We start from the raw sequence: 14,133 nt of genomic DNA on the forward strand, positions 1-14,133 counted from the left end.
CAAGTTAACCCCTGGAGGATTTTTGCTCAGCAAGGAAAATTATGTTCAAAATCTCCCTGATATACACATTTCCAGGTTAGCATCTCTATGACAAACCAAATGCAGAGCTGTGATCAAACTTAAGATATGAAAGCCTACGAGACGTAGCTTCAGCTGGCGTAAACTGAGGTAAGCGTTATTAAAGTCAATGGAACTATAATGGAACTGCTTACAGCAGCAGAGACTTTGAATTTGTATGGTATTAAAAGCAGAATATGAGGCTACTGCGAGATTAGCACAGAGAACAAATGCCTTATTACTCTACGAACAGCTGATGATAGAAAAGTAACTCCGAACAGGGAGGCGTAGGCGTTACCTGTTTAAGGCTCACCAGGAGATGATGCTTAGCTGTGGTGATGTAAAACCAGACTTTTTATCTCCCTCATTTTAAGTACACACTTACTACTGATGTAAGTTGGTTCAGCAGTTGCTGTTAGCTTGTAGCAAGCCGTTTCACCAGGTTTTTGCCGCACTGTTACAAGCCCACAGCATCCTGTTGGTTTCACTCGTAGAAGAGTTTCCCATCTGGGAACCGTATGGAAAAGTCCACGCATCACATTTGGGTGATGAGAGGAATTTGATGGCTGAGTTGCAGCACCCTGAATGATAGCACTTAAGAGTGGAAATGCTGACAGAACCATAACTGCAGCACTGCCAGCACAGCACACTGTGCTAGGAGCCCATTATAAATGCACATTACAGGACGCATATGAGCTCCTGTAACAGCTCCGCTGTGGCGTTTAGATTTACCCTTGAAATTTATATCTAATTTTTGTACTCATCTTTCTAACAGTTTATCACTTTCTTCTTCAAACAACCTGTCTGTTCGTTACTCCTTAAAAAAAAAAAAAAAAAAAAGCTCAAGTATAATCAGGTCAAACATTAATATTTGATTGTATATTAAATATTGAGGGCAGAGGCAGATATGCACAGCACAATACTAAAATGATTGCTTTTGTTTCCATCTTTTCAAAAAGTTTTGATGGTCTGGTGATTACAGGATACAACTTGGAGCTGGGACTTCTATTGTCCTGGCTCTCTTCAGCTTTCCTGCACAACCACAGGCAAGTGGTCAGCCCTTCTTCAGTTTCCTGTGACAGTGCCTCGCATAAAATGGAAGCACGTGGCCTTCTGTAACTGCCCATGGCTGATGCAGTCAGACCCTGGTGAACCTTCTGAGGTCTGGTTTTATATGAATAATTATTACGGTTATACCTGCAACGTGCCTATAGCCAGCTGTTCAGTGCTTTCCATGTGACTTGACCCTTCGTGCTTTTCATCTGAGGTTATCTCAGCACTTAATAATTATTAAGGACTTAATACAACATGACCCTGATAGTGCCGGGGCTGCTAGTTGTTGCTGCTGTTATTAATTCTGACAGAACTACGTCTGCCCAGGCTTTCACTTTGCAGGATTTCACACTCCTCAGTCTCCTGGGCTCAATGTTAATGTCTCTGCGTTTTATTTTTTTTTGTCAAGTGTAGGCTGAACGTAAAGGGGATGTACTGAGGGGAGAAATTCCTGGTTTTAGAGACAAGGACAGTTCAAGACAGAAGTGGTCTTATTTGTCTCTCCAAGCTGCCCCATTCTTTGATATTTTGTCAGATATAGATTTTGGGACAGCTAGGAGGAATATATTGCAATATAAAGAGCTAAAAGTATCAAGAAAATCATAGAATAGAATCATAGAATATCCTGAGTTGGAAGGGACCCTTAAGGATCATCAAGTCCAACTCTTGACACCGCACAGGTCTACCCAAAAGTTCAGCCCATGTGACTAAGCGCACAGTCCAATCTCTTCTTAAATTCAGTCAGGCTCGGTGCAGTGACCACTTCCCTAATAAGCTTCAATTATCACAAAAAATACATTTTCATTAAGATGCACCGGACTACCTCACCAATGACTATAAAATCTATTGAACTCTCCTATTCAGTGTTTTATATATTTGCCTGCCACACTTTTTCCAACAAATACCTGCACTTCTGTGATGTGAGGCTATTTTCCAGAGTGCTATGGATATTCGTGCATTCGGTGGCATTTAAATAACCTGGCTTCCTGAGGCTGTTTTCTGGTAGCTTCACTCTTGACTAATAATGATTGAGCTCTGCAGCCTTTCCATCCACGAAGGATTAATTCAGATCTCTCTTACGATTTTCCATTTTCAAAAAGTGTGCTTGGACTGCGCATCTGTGGTGCTTCTACCTATCTGATAAAGCCTGGCAGAAACTGCTGAAGAGGTTCAGAAGTTGTCAGGAAGGGTCTGAAGAAGACTTACAAGCAGAAGGACCTTGACTGCATGAATATCTCTTGCCTAGGTTAAAAGTCAGTGTGTTTGCTCACAGCAGGATCACAGCAGTTTTCTGATAGCACAATCATGGAAAGAAAAAAAAAAAAGCCACCATGTTATTTTCATAGCTTAGAAGTTGTTTTTACTGCTATTAGCAGCAACAACCTGGGGGAATTGATTACACAGGTGAGCCTCTACCTAATAGCTGTGTTTATCATTTTGCCTGCCATGGTGGGAGAGCTGCAGGTTCCTGAACAGACAGATTGAAACGTTGTCTCTTCTACCCTCGCCCAAACAGCTCGGCATCTTCTGCGAAATGCTGTTTTGTAACATATGGCAGTGAGCACCCACTCACTCCTCAGAGAATGCTAACAGATATCCCTATGCCAGTAACAGCAGTAAAACAGGGATAGTATATTTAACTTTCTTCTCTTCCGCCAGCTCCTACATACATCTTCATGTCCCTTTTTGTGGCAGCACGCTAATTAATATGTCAAAGAACTGCTACAGTCTGACTCCAGTCCCCCCTAGATGGTACAAGTAAGTCTTGCACTTAAAATGGCTTCACCATAATGAAAAGACTTTTTCCTTCATAGGCACGTTCCTATTTTACACATCTCTGCATCGCTCCATTCCTAAAGCTCTTTCAGTTCTCATACCAGCAGCTTTCAGAGCGATGCTTGCAGAGAAGAACTGGAAGATCAAGGCCTCAGCAACCAAAAAATGGCATAGGAGAGCTTTCCAGTTTCAATGTGTAATAATAACTCAAGAATTAAGTCTCTCTGTCCCTCTGAAGGTAAAAGCATCACAACTAACGCAACCCCTACTTCACTGCACACAAATCAATGACAGTGCTCCCTTGCTTAAGTACTGCTGGACTCCACCAAGCTGATCTGCTCCCTCTCTTCAGAGGAACAATTGTGTTTTCATGCAGATTTGGAATTTTAACCTCTTTTGTGGCTTTGGCAAGTTATTGCTCAGGGAAAGGCTTAAACTGCTCAGGCATCAGGTTCAGCTTTTCCCAGAGACTGATGAATGAATGCACTGCCTTAGAAGAAAATGTCTTTTAAAAGCTTTTGGCCAGATCCTGAACTCACAGGTCCAGGCATAATTCCAGAACAAATTTTGGTGCAAGATCAGAACAAAGTCCTAATCTTCGTGAGGTTGATTCAGTTTCAGTCAATGGATATCATTTTACTGTCCTCAACTAACTGTGGATCACACCACTATCATAACAAACATAATCCTTTGTAGTTTAGCTTATATTTCTTTTGAGTACCTAGTGTCATGGAAGTCTTAATTCTTGCTGCAGGTTCCTAGGTATTATGACAATCATGAATCAATGCCTTCCCACATATGTAGGTAAACAGTAATTTAGCATTTGTACTTTATATATGAAATGGCATAAGGTCGTTAGAGGATCTTCAAAAATCACAGGTTCTTGCTAAAACTTACTAAAATGTCAGATTTCCATTCAAATTTTTCTAGTTTTAGAAAAATTCTAACTAGTTCGCTCAACACGTGGTTAAGTTTTTGCCTTATTCTTTTTTTAAATAAAATGTTTCTTGGACCCTTGTTATTATTTTTAATCTAGGTTTTACATTTTTTTTCAAATACAGTACACAATTACTTAATGAAGATTGTTGGCAATAAGAGGCTTTTAAAAAGAAAATCAATCCTTGCATTTTGAGAAAGCTGAATATGATTTGATGGGAGCAAGTCATTCAGTACAAATACAGATCCACCCTTGACAACCCTGTGCACCATTATTCGCCATCCATGCTTAACAGTCTACAGAAGTTTTGGTGCACGCATGGTATGCCATCACTGATACTACTGGTACTGACAGTTCAGTGAGGGATGGTCATCTGGTCCCATCTGATTCTTCCTTTCAGATATATAGACTGCTCTCTCCATAACATTAGTATTCTCCTGCTAGCAGAGGTGAATGTAGGACACTAAACAAGTTTATAATCCATTTAAGAATTAAAAAAAAAAATAAAAAAAACAATTGTATTTATTTTCCACTCGGCTCATTGGCTTCTCTCGATACAAGACACTCTCCTCGTCCTCTGGGATTATCTCGAAAATGAAAGGTTACCCCCAGCGAGAGAGAAATGTAAAATAAATACTGTTATAAATAAAACATCTTTGGATATATAGAACAATGCTATCACGTTACTGTACATTCAATATATCTACAGACAGAGCCATATCATAACAGCATGAGCTCTAATCTGGAAAAAATATTAACATGTGTAGTAACAGTCCCTTAACACCTCTGCACAGCAATGAAGCTATCTCCTTATGTATCCAAATGCCACAACTAGCAGAGTGGCCTTCAAACAGGGAGAGGCAAAGCAAGCAAGCAAACAAAGCACGGAGTTGTCAATACTGTTTACCAACACAAAGAGGCTCAGAGCTCAAGCTCCTCCAGTGTAAATCACAGTCACCTACCTGTGTAAATAAACCTGCCTGGGGCGCCTTTGCAAAACTGTTTGGATTTGTATGATAATGTCACTTCAACCACTCCGGGAATGTGACGTGGAGGTGTCTGAACTCGGATGGCATGAGGTGTGATAAGCTGGGAAATAACAAAAGGAGAGATGCAATTATGGTATGTCTGTGTTACACCCCCCACTTGCATTTACACCCTGCAAACATACTTTATGAGTAAAAGCATTGCTGCATAGGAGATGCTATAGATCTGGCAGGTGATACATTTGGTCTAGTTTCTTGCTTCCAGGAGAGGAAGACACTTTTTAGGATAAATTGTCATCAAGGAAAATTGTATTACTTATTGCTTAATTGCTGGCTTCTTGCTGGACCTAGATGGAATTCTTTTTCCTTCCCAAACTGTTTCTATGTTCACACCCTCTTGCTTTATTTCTATACCTTCACTTGCCTCCAGACCCCTGAATCAATCACATTGTGGATCTTACTGGGCAGTTGGCCTCAGTAACGTCACCTAGCAAGGAGTTCCACAGAGCAACCGTGTCCCATGAATTCCCTTCACAGAGGTTTATCCAGCCCATCTTACACGCCACCATTTCGGTAGCGTTGTTGGAATGGGAAATAACACCGCTCCCCTCCACCTTCCAAATAACAGCAGTGTTGAGTGTGTGAGCTTTGCAGCAGGGAGGTGCCTCTACCTACCTCACTCCAGACGAGCATGGTTCCAAATACTACTTGCAGCCCATCAAAGAAGTTGTCTCCAATGATGATCACCATTGCTCCTCCTGTTGTCCAGCCTTCACTCGGGCTGATTGCTTTGATGCACGGTGTGGCTAAACAAAAGCAAAGCCCAACAGAGCATCCGATCAGGGTGGTTTGTATTTGTGCACAACAGTGAGATTGTTCACAAAACTGTTTGTAAACCCCTGCAGCTGATGCGTGCACCCAACTTCTGAGTGCATTAAGCAGTCCGAAGTCGTACTGAGACAAAACTTCACCTGTCCACTCCTGGGAGTTTCTGCACCACTGCAGCGTCACGGTTGGCAGGAATTCCCCAGCGCTGCCAAAGGCCTGGGACAAGTCCCCTCCAGCCATTCACCCATGAAGGCTGCTTTACTGTTCCAGGAAGCCCAACAAATATATAAATAAATAAATAAATAAATAACGTGTTTTCTGCCTTGCTAGTGTTAATTACTTGCCTATTCATTACTGGTACTTAACATTGTGTCATTAAAGCCTAATAGGCCAACTGTAGTGGGTGTAAAAATGAAACGCTTAAATGGTTGTGCAGAGGCTGTTTTAAAAAAACACTCATTAGCATACGATCACACAACAGCTAAAGCCTGTGCAAAGGGAGGTAGATTAAGATTTATGAAGTTTATCAGTGGGTAAGAGAGATATGGAAATATCAAACGTTTCCTCCAATTCGTGTCAGAATACGATTTCTAATAATTTTCTTGATTTTATAGAGCAGATTTTTTTTTTCTTCTCTCTTCCATATGTTCAAGGCCTCTGGACTATACATCCCATCAGGAACCCAATATGGTTTCCAGGCCATAACCAAAGTCAATCCATCACTCCATTCCCAATGTTGACAGGGTCAGAGGTGGAGGGGAACTTTGGCAGGGCTCCAAAAACATGAGACTCCTTTGAACAGCCAGTCAATCACATCCAATCAGTCAAGGAAAAACTGGATGGCTTCCTAGGCTAGGAATCCTGGGATTTTCCTTCTACCATTTCACTGCCCGCTGGGGGAGAATTAACACCACTCTGAATTCTTTACTGATTCAATCATTTTCTTCCAGTTCATTAATTCTTCTTATAGGTTGATATAGGGCACATTTAAGAAGTGGGACAGCAAAACATTATAATGAAATAATATCCTCGCTTGTCTTTTCTACTAACATCACCAGCTCTTCTCACTTTCACTAGCTGCAGGGGAGGGAGAAGTAGACACAGATAGCATTTTCTGGTAATTTTGAGTACTGCCTGCACAAGAGAGGTGGAATGCATTGGTAATGAATGCATGAGAAGAGGGAGAGGAGGGGCCAACCATTTTGAAACTTAACAGATACAAGTAGTCGTAATTACTTTAATATAGTCCAAAAACCATCCTGCAGACGGCCATGAGTCTTGCTTAGCCAAACAAACTAAAATCAATTAGTGTCAATTTCCTTCTGTGCATTGTTATGCTTTGCACATAGTTTGTTTAAGGGAACTAGTGACACTTTTTCATACACATCTTGTGCTGTAACAGTTCTGTTTAACTAAGATGTCATGTTGCCTAATTTGCCTGAAATCAAATCTATCCCAGCTGAAAAAGAAGTCTGAATTTTAGATAATACTTAGTCTTTCTATGTTTTTCATCTCTGCTGGACAAACTAATTAATGAATTGGGAGGAGGGGGAGGGAAGCCAGTCTCTTAGATGTGAAGAGGATCATATTTTGCATGCTGTAGACACTGTTTTCCTGCCTTTTCCTTCCCTAAACCCCCTGAGGTTCTGTAGTTCCCCCTTAGCTCCCCTTCCCTCCTGAAAACAAACAGAAACCGAAGAATGGGTAATATGCTTTTGCACTCATTTGCGTGCTGTTCTTCCTACAATATCCTACCTTCGGAGGGGTCAAGTCTCCTTGCTCTCCGTCCGTGCTTGGAGTTGTTGTGAACGAACATGTTGTCAGACACCGCCAGTACGTGCCCGTCTACGTTCACTGTTGTTGATAGCACAACCTAGACATTTGCAAAAGGAGAAAAGGGAGGCAGGTAAACAACTTACTTGGATATTCGGCTTGTAAAGTATTAATTATTCAGTTTACTTAAAATCCTGTTCTGTTTGTAAAATGTAATCATGTCCTACAGGGTTTACTCCCTAGCAAGGATGGGAGAAAATATTTTCAGCCTCCACTCCGTGCATTAATTCCATTTAACATAGCATCCTAAGGGCCATATAAAGTCCTTAATGTATAATGAACCAGCTCCTGCAGATGGCCCTAAATTGTGTTCCCTATGATGCACTGTAGCATAGCTGATGGCAAAGAGGTCTGCACATACCAACCAGGAGGGCAGGCTGCAGAGCACCACAGCAATTTGCCCTCTGATACAGCCATGCAGACTCAGAGCCATCTGCCGTACAGCACACACATGCAAATGCACCCGCAGCTGCTCCGAAAACACAGGTCTCCACTGACCGAGCAAAATAGAAATTCCCACTACGTGAAAAAGGTACCTAATATCATGTCTGGTTTTTTACATATGCAAGCTCAGTGCCTCTCAAGGAACACCTGAGCCTGAGCAGCCAGAACCAAGCACCAGTTTCGAAAACCTCAGCCTCCCTGAATTCTGCTGCTGGGCTCCAATGGCACCTGAATTCATAGAGGATGTAACCATAGATGTTAATGAAGGCCATTTAGTTCTCCCTTTAAAACACAATACCCAAAGCTCTGTTTCCTATAAAACCAGAAATATAATTACCTTCAAACCACAAACTTTATGGAAAAAAACCAAAAACATCAGCTGCAGAATTTACCTACTGCAAGAAGATGCATCTTCTGGAAACTTTCAGGTTGGGGCCATCAGCTGGGGTAAATCAGCTTAAAGCCCTTCAGCTGCCCCACAGCCACGGCCCTTCACAGCTACTGAGAACCTGCCCCCGGTTGTGTTCATGAATTTTCACAGATACAGCTGTCATGGTCTGGGTAGGAGAATGGCAAGCTCTAATTGTTGGTAAAACTCTACTTGTCATAAAGCAGGAGAAACCTGGCCTTCCTACAGGACTGTGCTGGTTTAAAGAATACTTTCTTTCTTGAGACAAGTTTAATTCATTCCAAAAGGCTCTTGTCATACCGTACTCTTATATTTCTCAAGCATTCTTGTCACAAAATGTGTTGCTTTTGTGTGCCAACTGATTTCATCATTGCACATTTGGGTGGAGTGAGACTCCTATCCAAAGTGAACATTTCCCGCATGACATAGCTGAACCCACTCAGATGCACTTCATTATTTTCCGTTAAACAATGGAAATAAATTTTAATCTCTCACTGGCCAGCACAGAGCACACTATGGCAACAGGGGAATAGACCTGAATTATTCCAGTGTCTGAAATATTTACGACAAGTGTTTAAATTGTAACCAAATGTAAATCAAAAGTATATCATATATATACAGTTACATTATATAATATATACATATCTGACCTCACATACACAAGGTATGTATGTGATAAACACACACACATGCTCTCGGTATGAGATTTTTGTAATATATGCAGACTACAAGTATACACATTGCCTGTTTGATAACCACTTGGGTGTAAAAGTTGGGCACAAATCAAGAGCCACACTTCAGTTGCAGAGGTTCCTGCAGCATGAGAAATTGTCCTCTGTGGAGGAGGTAAGTGTGGAGCATCCTCTATTCCCTGAGCCATCAGGAGCAGAAGAAGCACATTCAGACCTCTCTCCAAGAGCAGCTCCAGTTGTATTCACCTCTTCCATTCATCACAGGAGGGTCAAAGCCAGTTGGCATTTCACAGGCCAGGACCCAGGGTAAATAAATACAGTGGTATTGGGGATGGGACGAAATGCAAGGTTCAGATCTGGTCCAGAACTTTCTCAAATGTTGGACCTTATTTGCAGGCATCTCCAAGGTACCATGGAAATGCAGCACACAGCTTTGTCATCCTTACTATGACACTGCAAGGCAACTCATTGCTGGAAGGTAAGAAGACGATGGACATAAAAGTGCTGGACTTCCCCAGTTTGGTCCAGTCTTTCCCTCTGCCTGATGAAGATGGCAATCCAATTGTTTTATACCGAAGATTAAAAACCAATGTTTTATGGATAAAAGGAAGAGGAATGTGCATTCCACTATGGTCTCTAACTCCCAGGCCCTTCCCTTTCACAAGCCAACTGCTTTCCCCCAGTGAGTATTTCCTGGGTCACGACGGGTGACCCTTTCCATCTGGAATCAATCAGTCAACTCCTGACAACTTCCTGAAACACCTCACTCCATTTCCTGTTCTCTCCCCCTTCTCTCTTTCCCCCTGGTTTGCTTCACTCTTCAAAACTGCAGGCCACAGCAGCTTAATGTTAGAGGGTCAGACACAGTTAGACTCCAAAACACTACACAAGAACACCTTTGACCTTCAAAAATCTTTACATCTTAGCTAAACAAATCAAGGTCAACGTTTCTTACCATTACCTTGTTAACCATTTCTATGCATTTTCACCAATACCCTTCTGAACACGAACTTATCAATAACACTTGTTCTCCCAACATCATAAAACATCCCAGGTCTTTTTTTTTCTTAACCTGTATTCCTGTATGCAGTGCTGGTGAAAGGTGATGCGTACACTTCTCTGGGGGTTTAAATTCTCAGATTTGTCTACAGCACTGGCGAATTACTGGCAAATGTTTTTCTTTGTTGGTTTGGTTCCTGATCTGATGGCACTACTTCTACTGTATGGCAATTTGGCTTCTCTGCCTATTCAGTTTATGGTTTTTCAGTTACTGCAAAATGTACTACTAAAAGAATGATGAGAACATCAAAATACATCAGGCGATGGATTCTGGTAGTCGTAGCTTTGAGTCAAATTTGCCGTAGACAGCACAAATGAGAAAGATTTTGTGCCCCAAGCAGCTGATCAACTTGTCACCCTGGTGGAGTTTCAGAGGACAGCCAACCAAGAAGAGCCAAGAAGACCAGACGTGGCCATGAGCCAGCCAGCCCAATGGGGTGCCAACTATGGGAACAGCACGGGAGTGGCAAGCTTCTGAGCAGGGCTTTCAGCAGGATTCCCTGAATTTTCCTTATTTTAGGGGGGAAAAAAAATAAATATCATTATTGGCTATGAAGCCACAGACTTATTCCTTTACAAACCTGTAGCCAAGTACCTTAAAGATCACCTCTCTGACTCAGCAGTACTGCCAGCCCCATCAGTCCCAAGTGTTCACATTAGCAGCTTGAAGGCTGAAATCCTCAACTCCTGCAGCAGCCAGCCCATGTTAGAGAAGAGCGGGTAGTGGGGAAGGCAAGTGCTGTACCTGCACGAGGTATTTCACTAAAAATTGTTAAAGTACCATGAAGTGCTTCAAAATGCTTGGATGGAGGCACTGCAATCTCTCCTCCCCTGTCTATACATTATATTTGTAAGGCGTGTTCCACTGCAGATCCCATACATGCGAGTGAACACACATCCCCGTACACACAAAAGCTGCATTGCTCAGAGACACCTCTTCAGACATATGGCACAAACATTCCAGGCATACAGGCGTTTACTTACATGTAACATATCTCATCACTGTGTAAATGATCTCTCCCCAAAAATTCCTGTTGCCATTCCAAGTGTGGAAAAAATTCTTTATGACATTGTACATCTGGAAACAATATTACATTCCTGATGCACTTTCCCTTATAACTCTCTAGTCCCAGCGCCGTGTTATTTTAACTTTTCAAAAGAATAACTACTACGAGGATTTTAAAAATTATTATCATTATTATTATTTTCCAGCTGGGTGGAAGAAAAGATGTCAGGCCTCATCCTGCTGTCTGCACTTGGACGGGGCTCCCATTGATGTCAAGAGGCGTTTTGGTTGAGCGAGTAATACAGGAGTAGATGCTGCGATACTTGTTTGCTTCAGAGTTGGATTAGGAATAAGATAAACAATGTGAAAAATGCCAGCGGCTTCTCTCTGCTCAAACCTTACACCAAATTCATTGGGAAATCTTCCCTGATACCCCGGCCTGTCGCAAACTAGGGGCTACCAGGGAAGCGATGCACGTGGCCTTCATTTCGGGCATGGGGGCACAGGGGTAGGAGATAACTCCTGGGTCACTGACATCCATCTCCTGCTATTACAGACAGCTAAACCATGTGGCTGCTTTTCTTAAATTGTCTTAAACCAGCTCAAGCGTCTGCCTTTGGTACTCCTGTTTTGAAGCCTACGTGTCTTGATCATCAGGGACTTTACGGCTTACAGCCTAAATTTATTTGTAGTCGCTTTATACTTAACACTGTCTTCAAAATTATCATTAAATATTAAATATTAATTATATTATCATTATTATCATTATTATCATTATTATCATTATTATTATTATTATTATTATTATTATTATTATCTACCTTCTGATATCTTTAGAGAGCAGTTATGTCTAGGCTCAGTGCATGGTGCTAAGGTGTGTGACCACCTTGCCCACCCCCCAGCTACCTTACTGACCCTTTTCTGCACCTGTTCCAATTTCAGTTTCATCCTGTTTGAAGACGGGTAACCCAGTACCTCGTATCCCAAACAAGCTCAGGGGGTACAGTGGTACAAATGCCTCCTTTCTACTGGCAGAGCTTACCTGAGACACGGCAGAATCTCATTTATGGTTTGTTTTACTGGACTTTGGCAACTCACTGTGACAATGCCTATTTGGGCTTCAGGTCGGAGCACGTTAAGCTCATTGAGTGTTGTTTTTTTGTTGTTGTTGTTGTTTCATTTTTGCAGTTTCAGTCAATCCCTCCCATGTATAGAGTCTAAAATAACACCACCTTTTGTCACTTTCTGACTAAGAGATCTGTCACACAGCAATAGCTGGATACCAGTTGCTCTTCATTTGCAATTTGTAACTGGGGAATTAGTGAGTAATGACATTACTCCCTGCAGTATTCATCTCCCTAACAGCAGTTCAGAGATCTCTGTCCACATCCAAATCTGACTGGGAGGTCTCTAACACATCCTTTTACCATCAGGCTGCAAGTGATTTGATTTTGACCAGTTCTCTCTTTTGCTGCTGCCCTCCCTTTTTGTTTCTTTACAGACCACGACATCCCTGAGTCACAGCCCACCATCCTTACCCGGTTTTCCCGAACAACACAGATCCTTCAGTGCTTCATGTCAGAGCCTCGCTGGGGGAGCTCCCCACCACAGCCAGCCTGGCTCACGCGCCTGCTGAAGAACTGATCCAACCACTCCGAGGTCAGGAAGGAAATCTCCCCAGGGACACACCTTGTTATTTTTCCTTTCTCTTTCTCCCTAGAGCACCTAGAGGGGGATACCTGCCAGGAAATATTCCGTGTCATGCTGTCTGCTGAAAACAGAGGACAATTGCCGACCTTTCTCTTCTCTGAAGAATCCCGCTGCTTCAAGGATGTATTGATGTTCTCGTGCCTGGTACCCTTCCCTCAAACATGGCACTGTAGGATCTGTTTAATCAGTGTGTTACCGGATAAAGCAGAATTCCCAATCAACAGGAGGCTAATGCGTTAGCACCAGGTCTCAGCTGAAGCATTTTTGCTGGAGTGCCTCATCTTAATTCCACAGAATTATTGTCCCCCATTACACACCGGTCATTACCATTAAGTATCATTGGGCTTCAATCAAGTTCTCTAGGAGAAGTCCTCATTAAGTGGAGGGCATCACGTTTTTTTTTTATTCTGTTCCTGGGAGATCACTCAGTGCGCATACAGCAGTGACAGTAACAACAATACCTATGGAAACTCGGGTTTGCAGATGAGCTGAGCTCACATAGCGCTGTGGTTTGCCGCCTAGGTGACTCAAACATGCTTTTTTTTTTGTTTAATTTTTCCACTAATAATTGTTCCTTTTTATTCAGGGATTTTTCGGCTGATAGCTGATCGATATTTGCTCCAGTTAAATTCCCAAGGACATATTACTCGATCTGTATACGTACTTGGGCAGCCACAAGTAACCATGAAGATATCCACTAGTTCTAGACAAATTTCCTGCCCTTGCTCTAGCCACTGAGAGACACTGAAGTAGCCTGAGATTCACAATAAATTATGTTATTACTGGGGAGAAAAACATTTAAAATAATGATCACATATCCTTTACCTTCTGAGGTATAACACTTCTCAACAGTAGAAAAACATCATAAGAAACATTTTAAAAATCTGTAAAAGTTAAGGGATTTTCTTTTTATCTCTGCAGCTCTACCTTGTATCAAAGCAAATTTCAAATAGTTAACGTGATCACAAAGCAGCTGGCGTTGCTCTCCAAACTAAAGAATTATTCTAAAAAAAAAAACCTCTTCTGGCATCTGGATCTGTATTAAATTTACTATGCAGCGTTAATGTAACCTTTCCACCCCTTTTTCTCCCCCTTCATTTTTTTTTAAATGGGTGTGATGTAAGTAAAATCTAACATTTAATTGAGTTTGTTGTACTGTAACTGTACTGTACGAGAGCTAAATCTTCGATCTCCAGGCACTGAGCGTGAGGCCAGGCTCGGAGGCTGGATCCCAGCTCCCCGGAGCGTTGGTTATCAGCCAAACCAAGCCCAAGCTGTACATTCACACCCATCTCTAATCAGAAGCATTAACTTGATGCTTTTCCAGACATGAGTAACCACTC

The 14,133-nt window shown here is 42.0% G+C and overlaps 1 protein-coding gene across 6 annotated transcripts in view; it reads right to left on the reverse strand.

Moving 5' to 3' along the window:
* Positions 1 to 14,133, reverse strand: part of EBF2 (EBF transcription factor 2) — a 136,416-nt gene that overhangs the window by 21,058 nt on the left and 101,225 nt on the right. For all 6 annotated transcript variants that reach the window (XM_038167023.2, XM_038167022.2, XM_072027237.1 and 3 more), the window contains 3 exons: positions 7,393 to 7,510; positions 5,485 to 5,615; positions 4,786 to 4,912 (listed from right to left, as the gene is read on the reverse strand). In XM_038167023.2, the coding sequence (XP_038022951.1) occupies positions 4,786 to 4,912; positions 5,485 to 5,615; positions 7,393 to 7,510 (376 nt within the window). The remainder of the gene's footprint in view (positions 1 to 4,785; positions 4,913 to 5,484; positions 5,616 to 7,392; positions 7,511 to 14,133) is intronic.

This window comes from Anas platyrhynchos, chromosome 23 (assembly GCF_047663525.1).
Source record: "Anas platyrhynchos isolate ZD024472 breed Pekin duck chromosome 23, IASCAAS_PekinDuck_T2T, whole genome shotgun sequence".
NCBI classification, from domain to species: domain Eukaryota; kingdom Metazoa; phylum Chordata; class Aves; order Anseriformes; family Anatidae; genus Anas; species Anas platyrhynchos.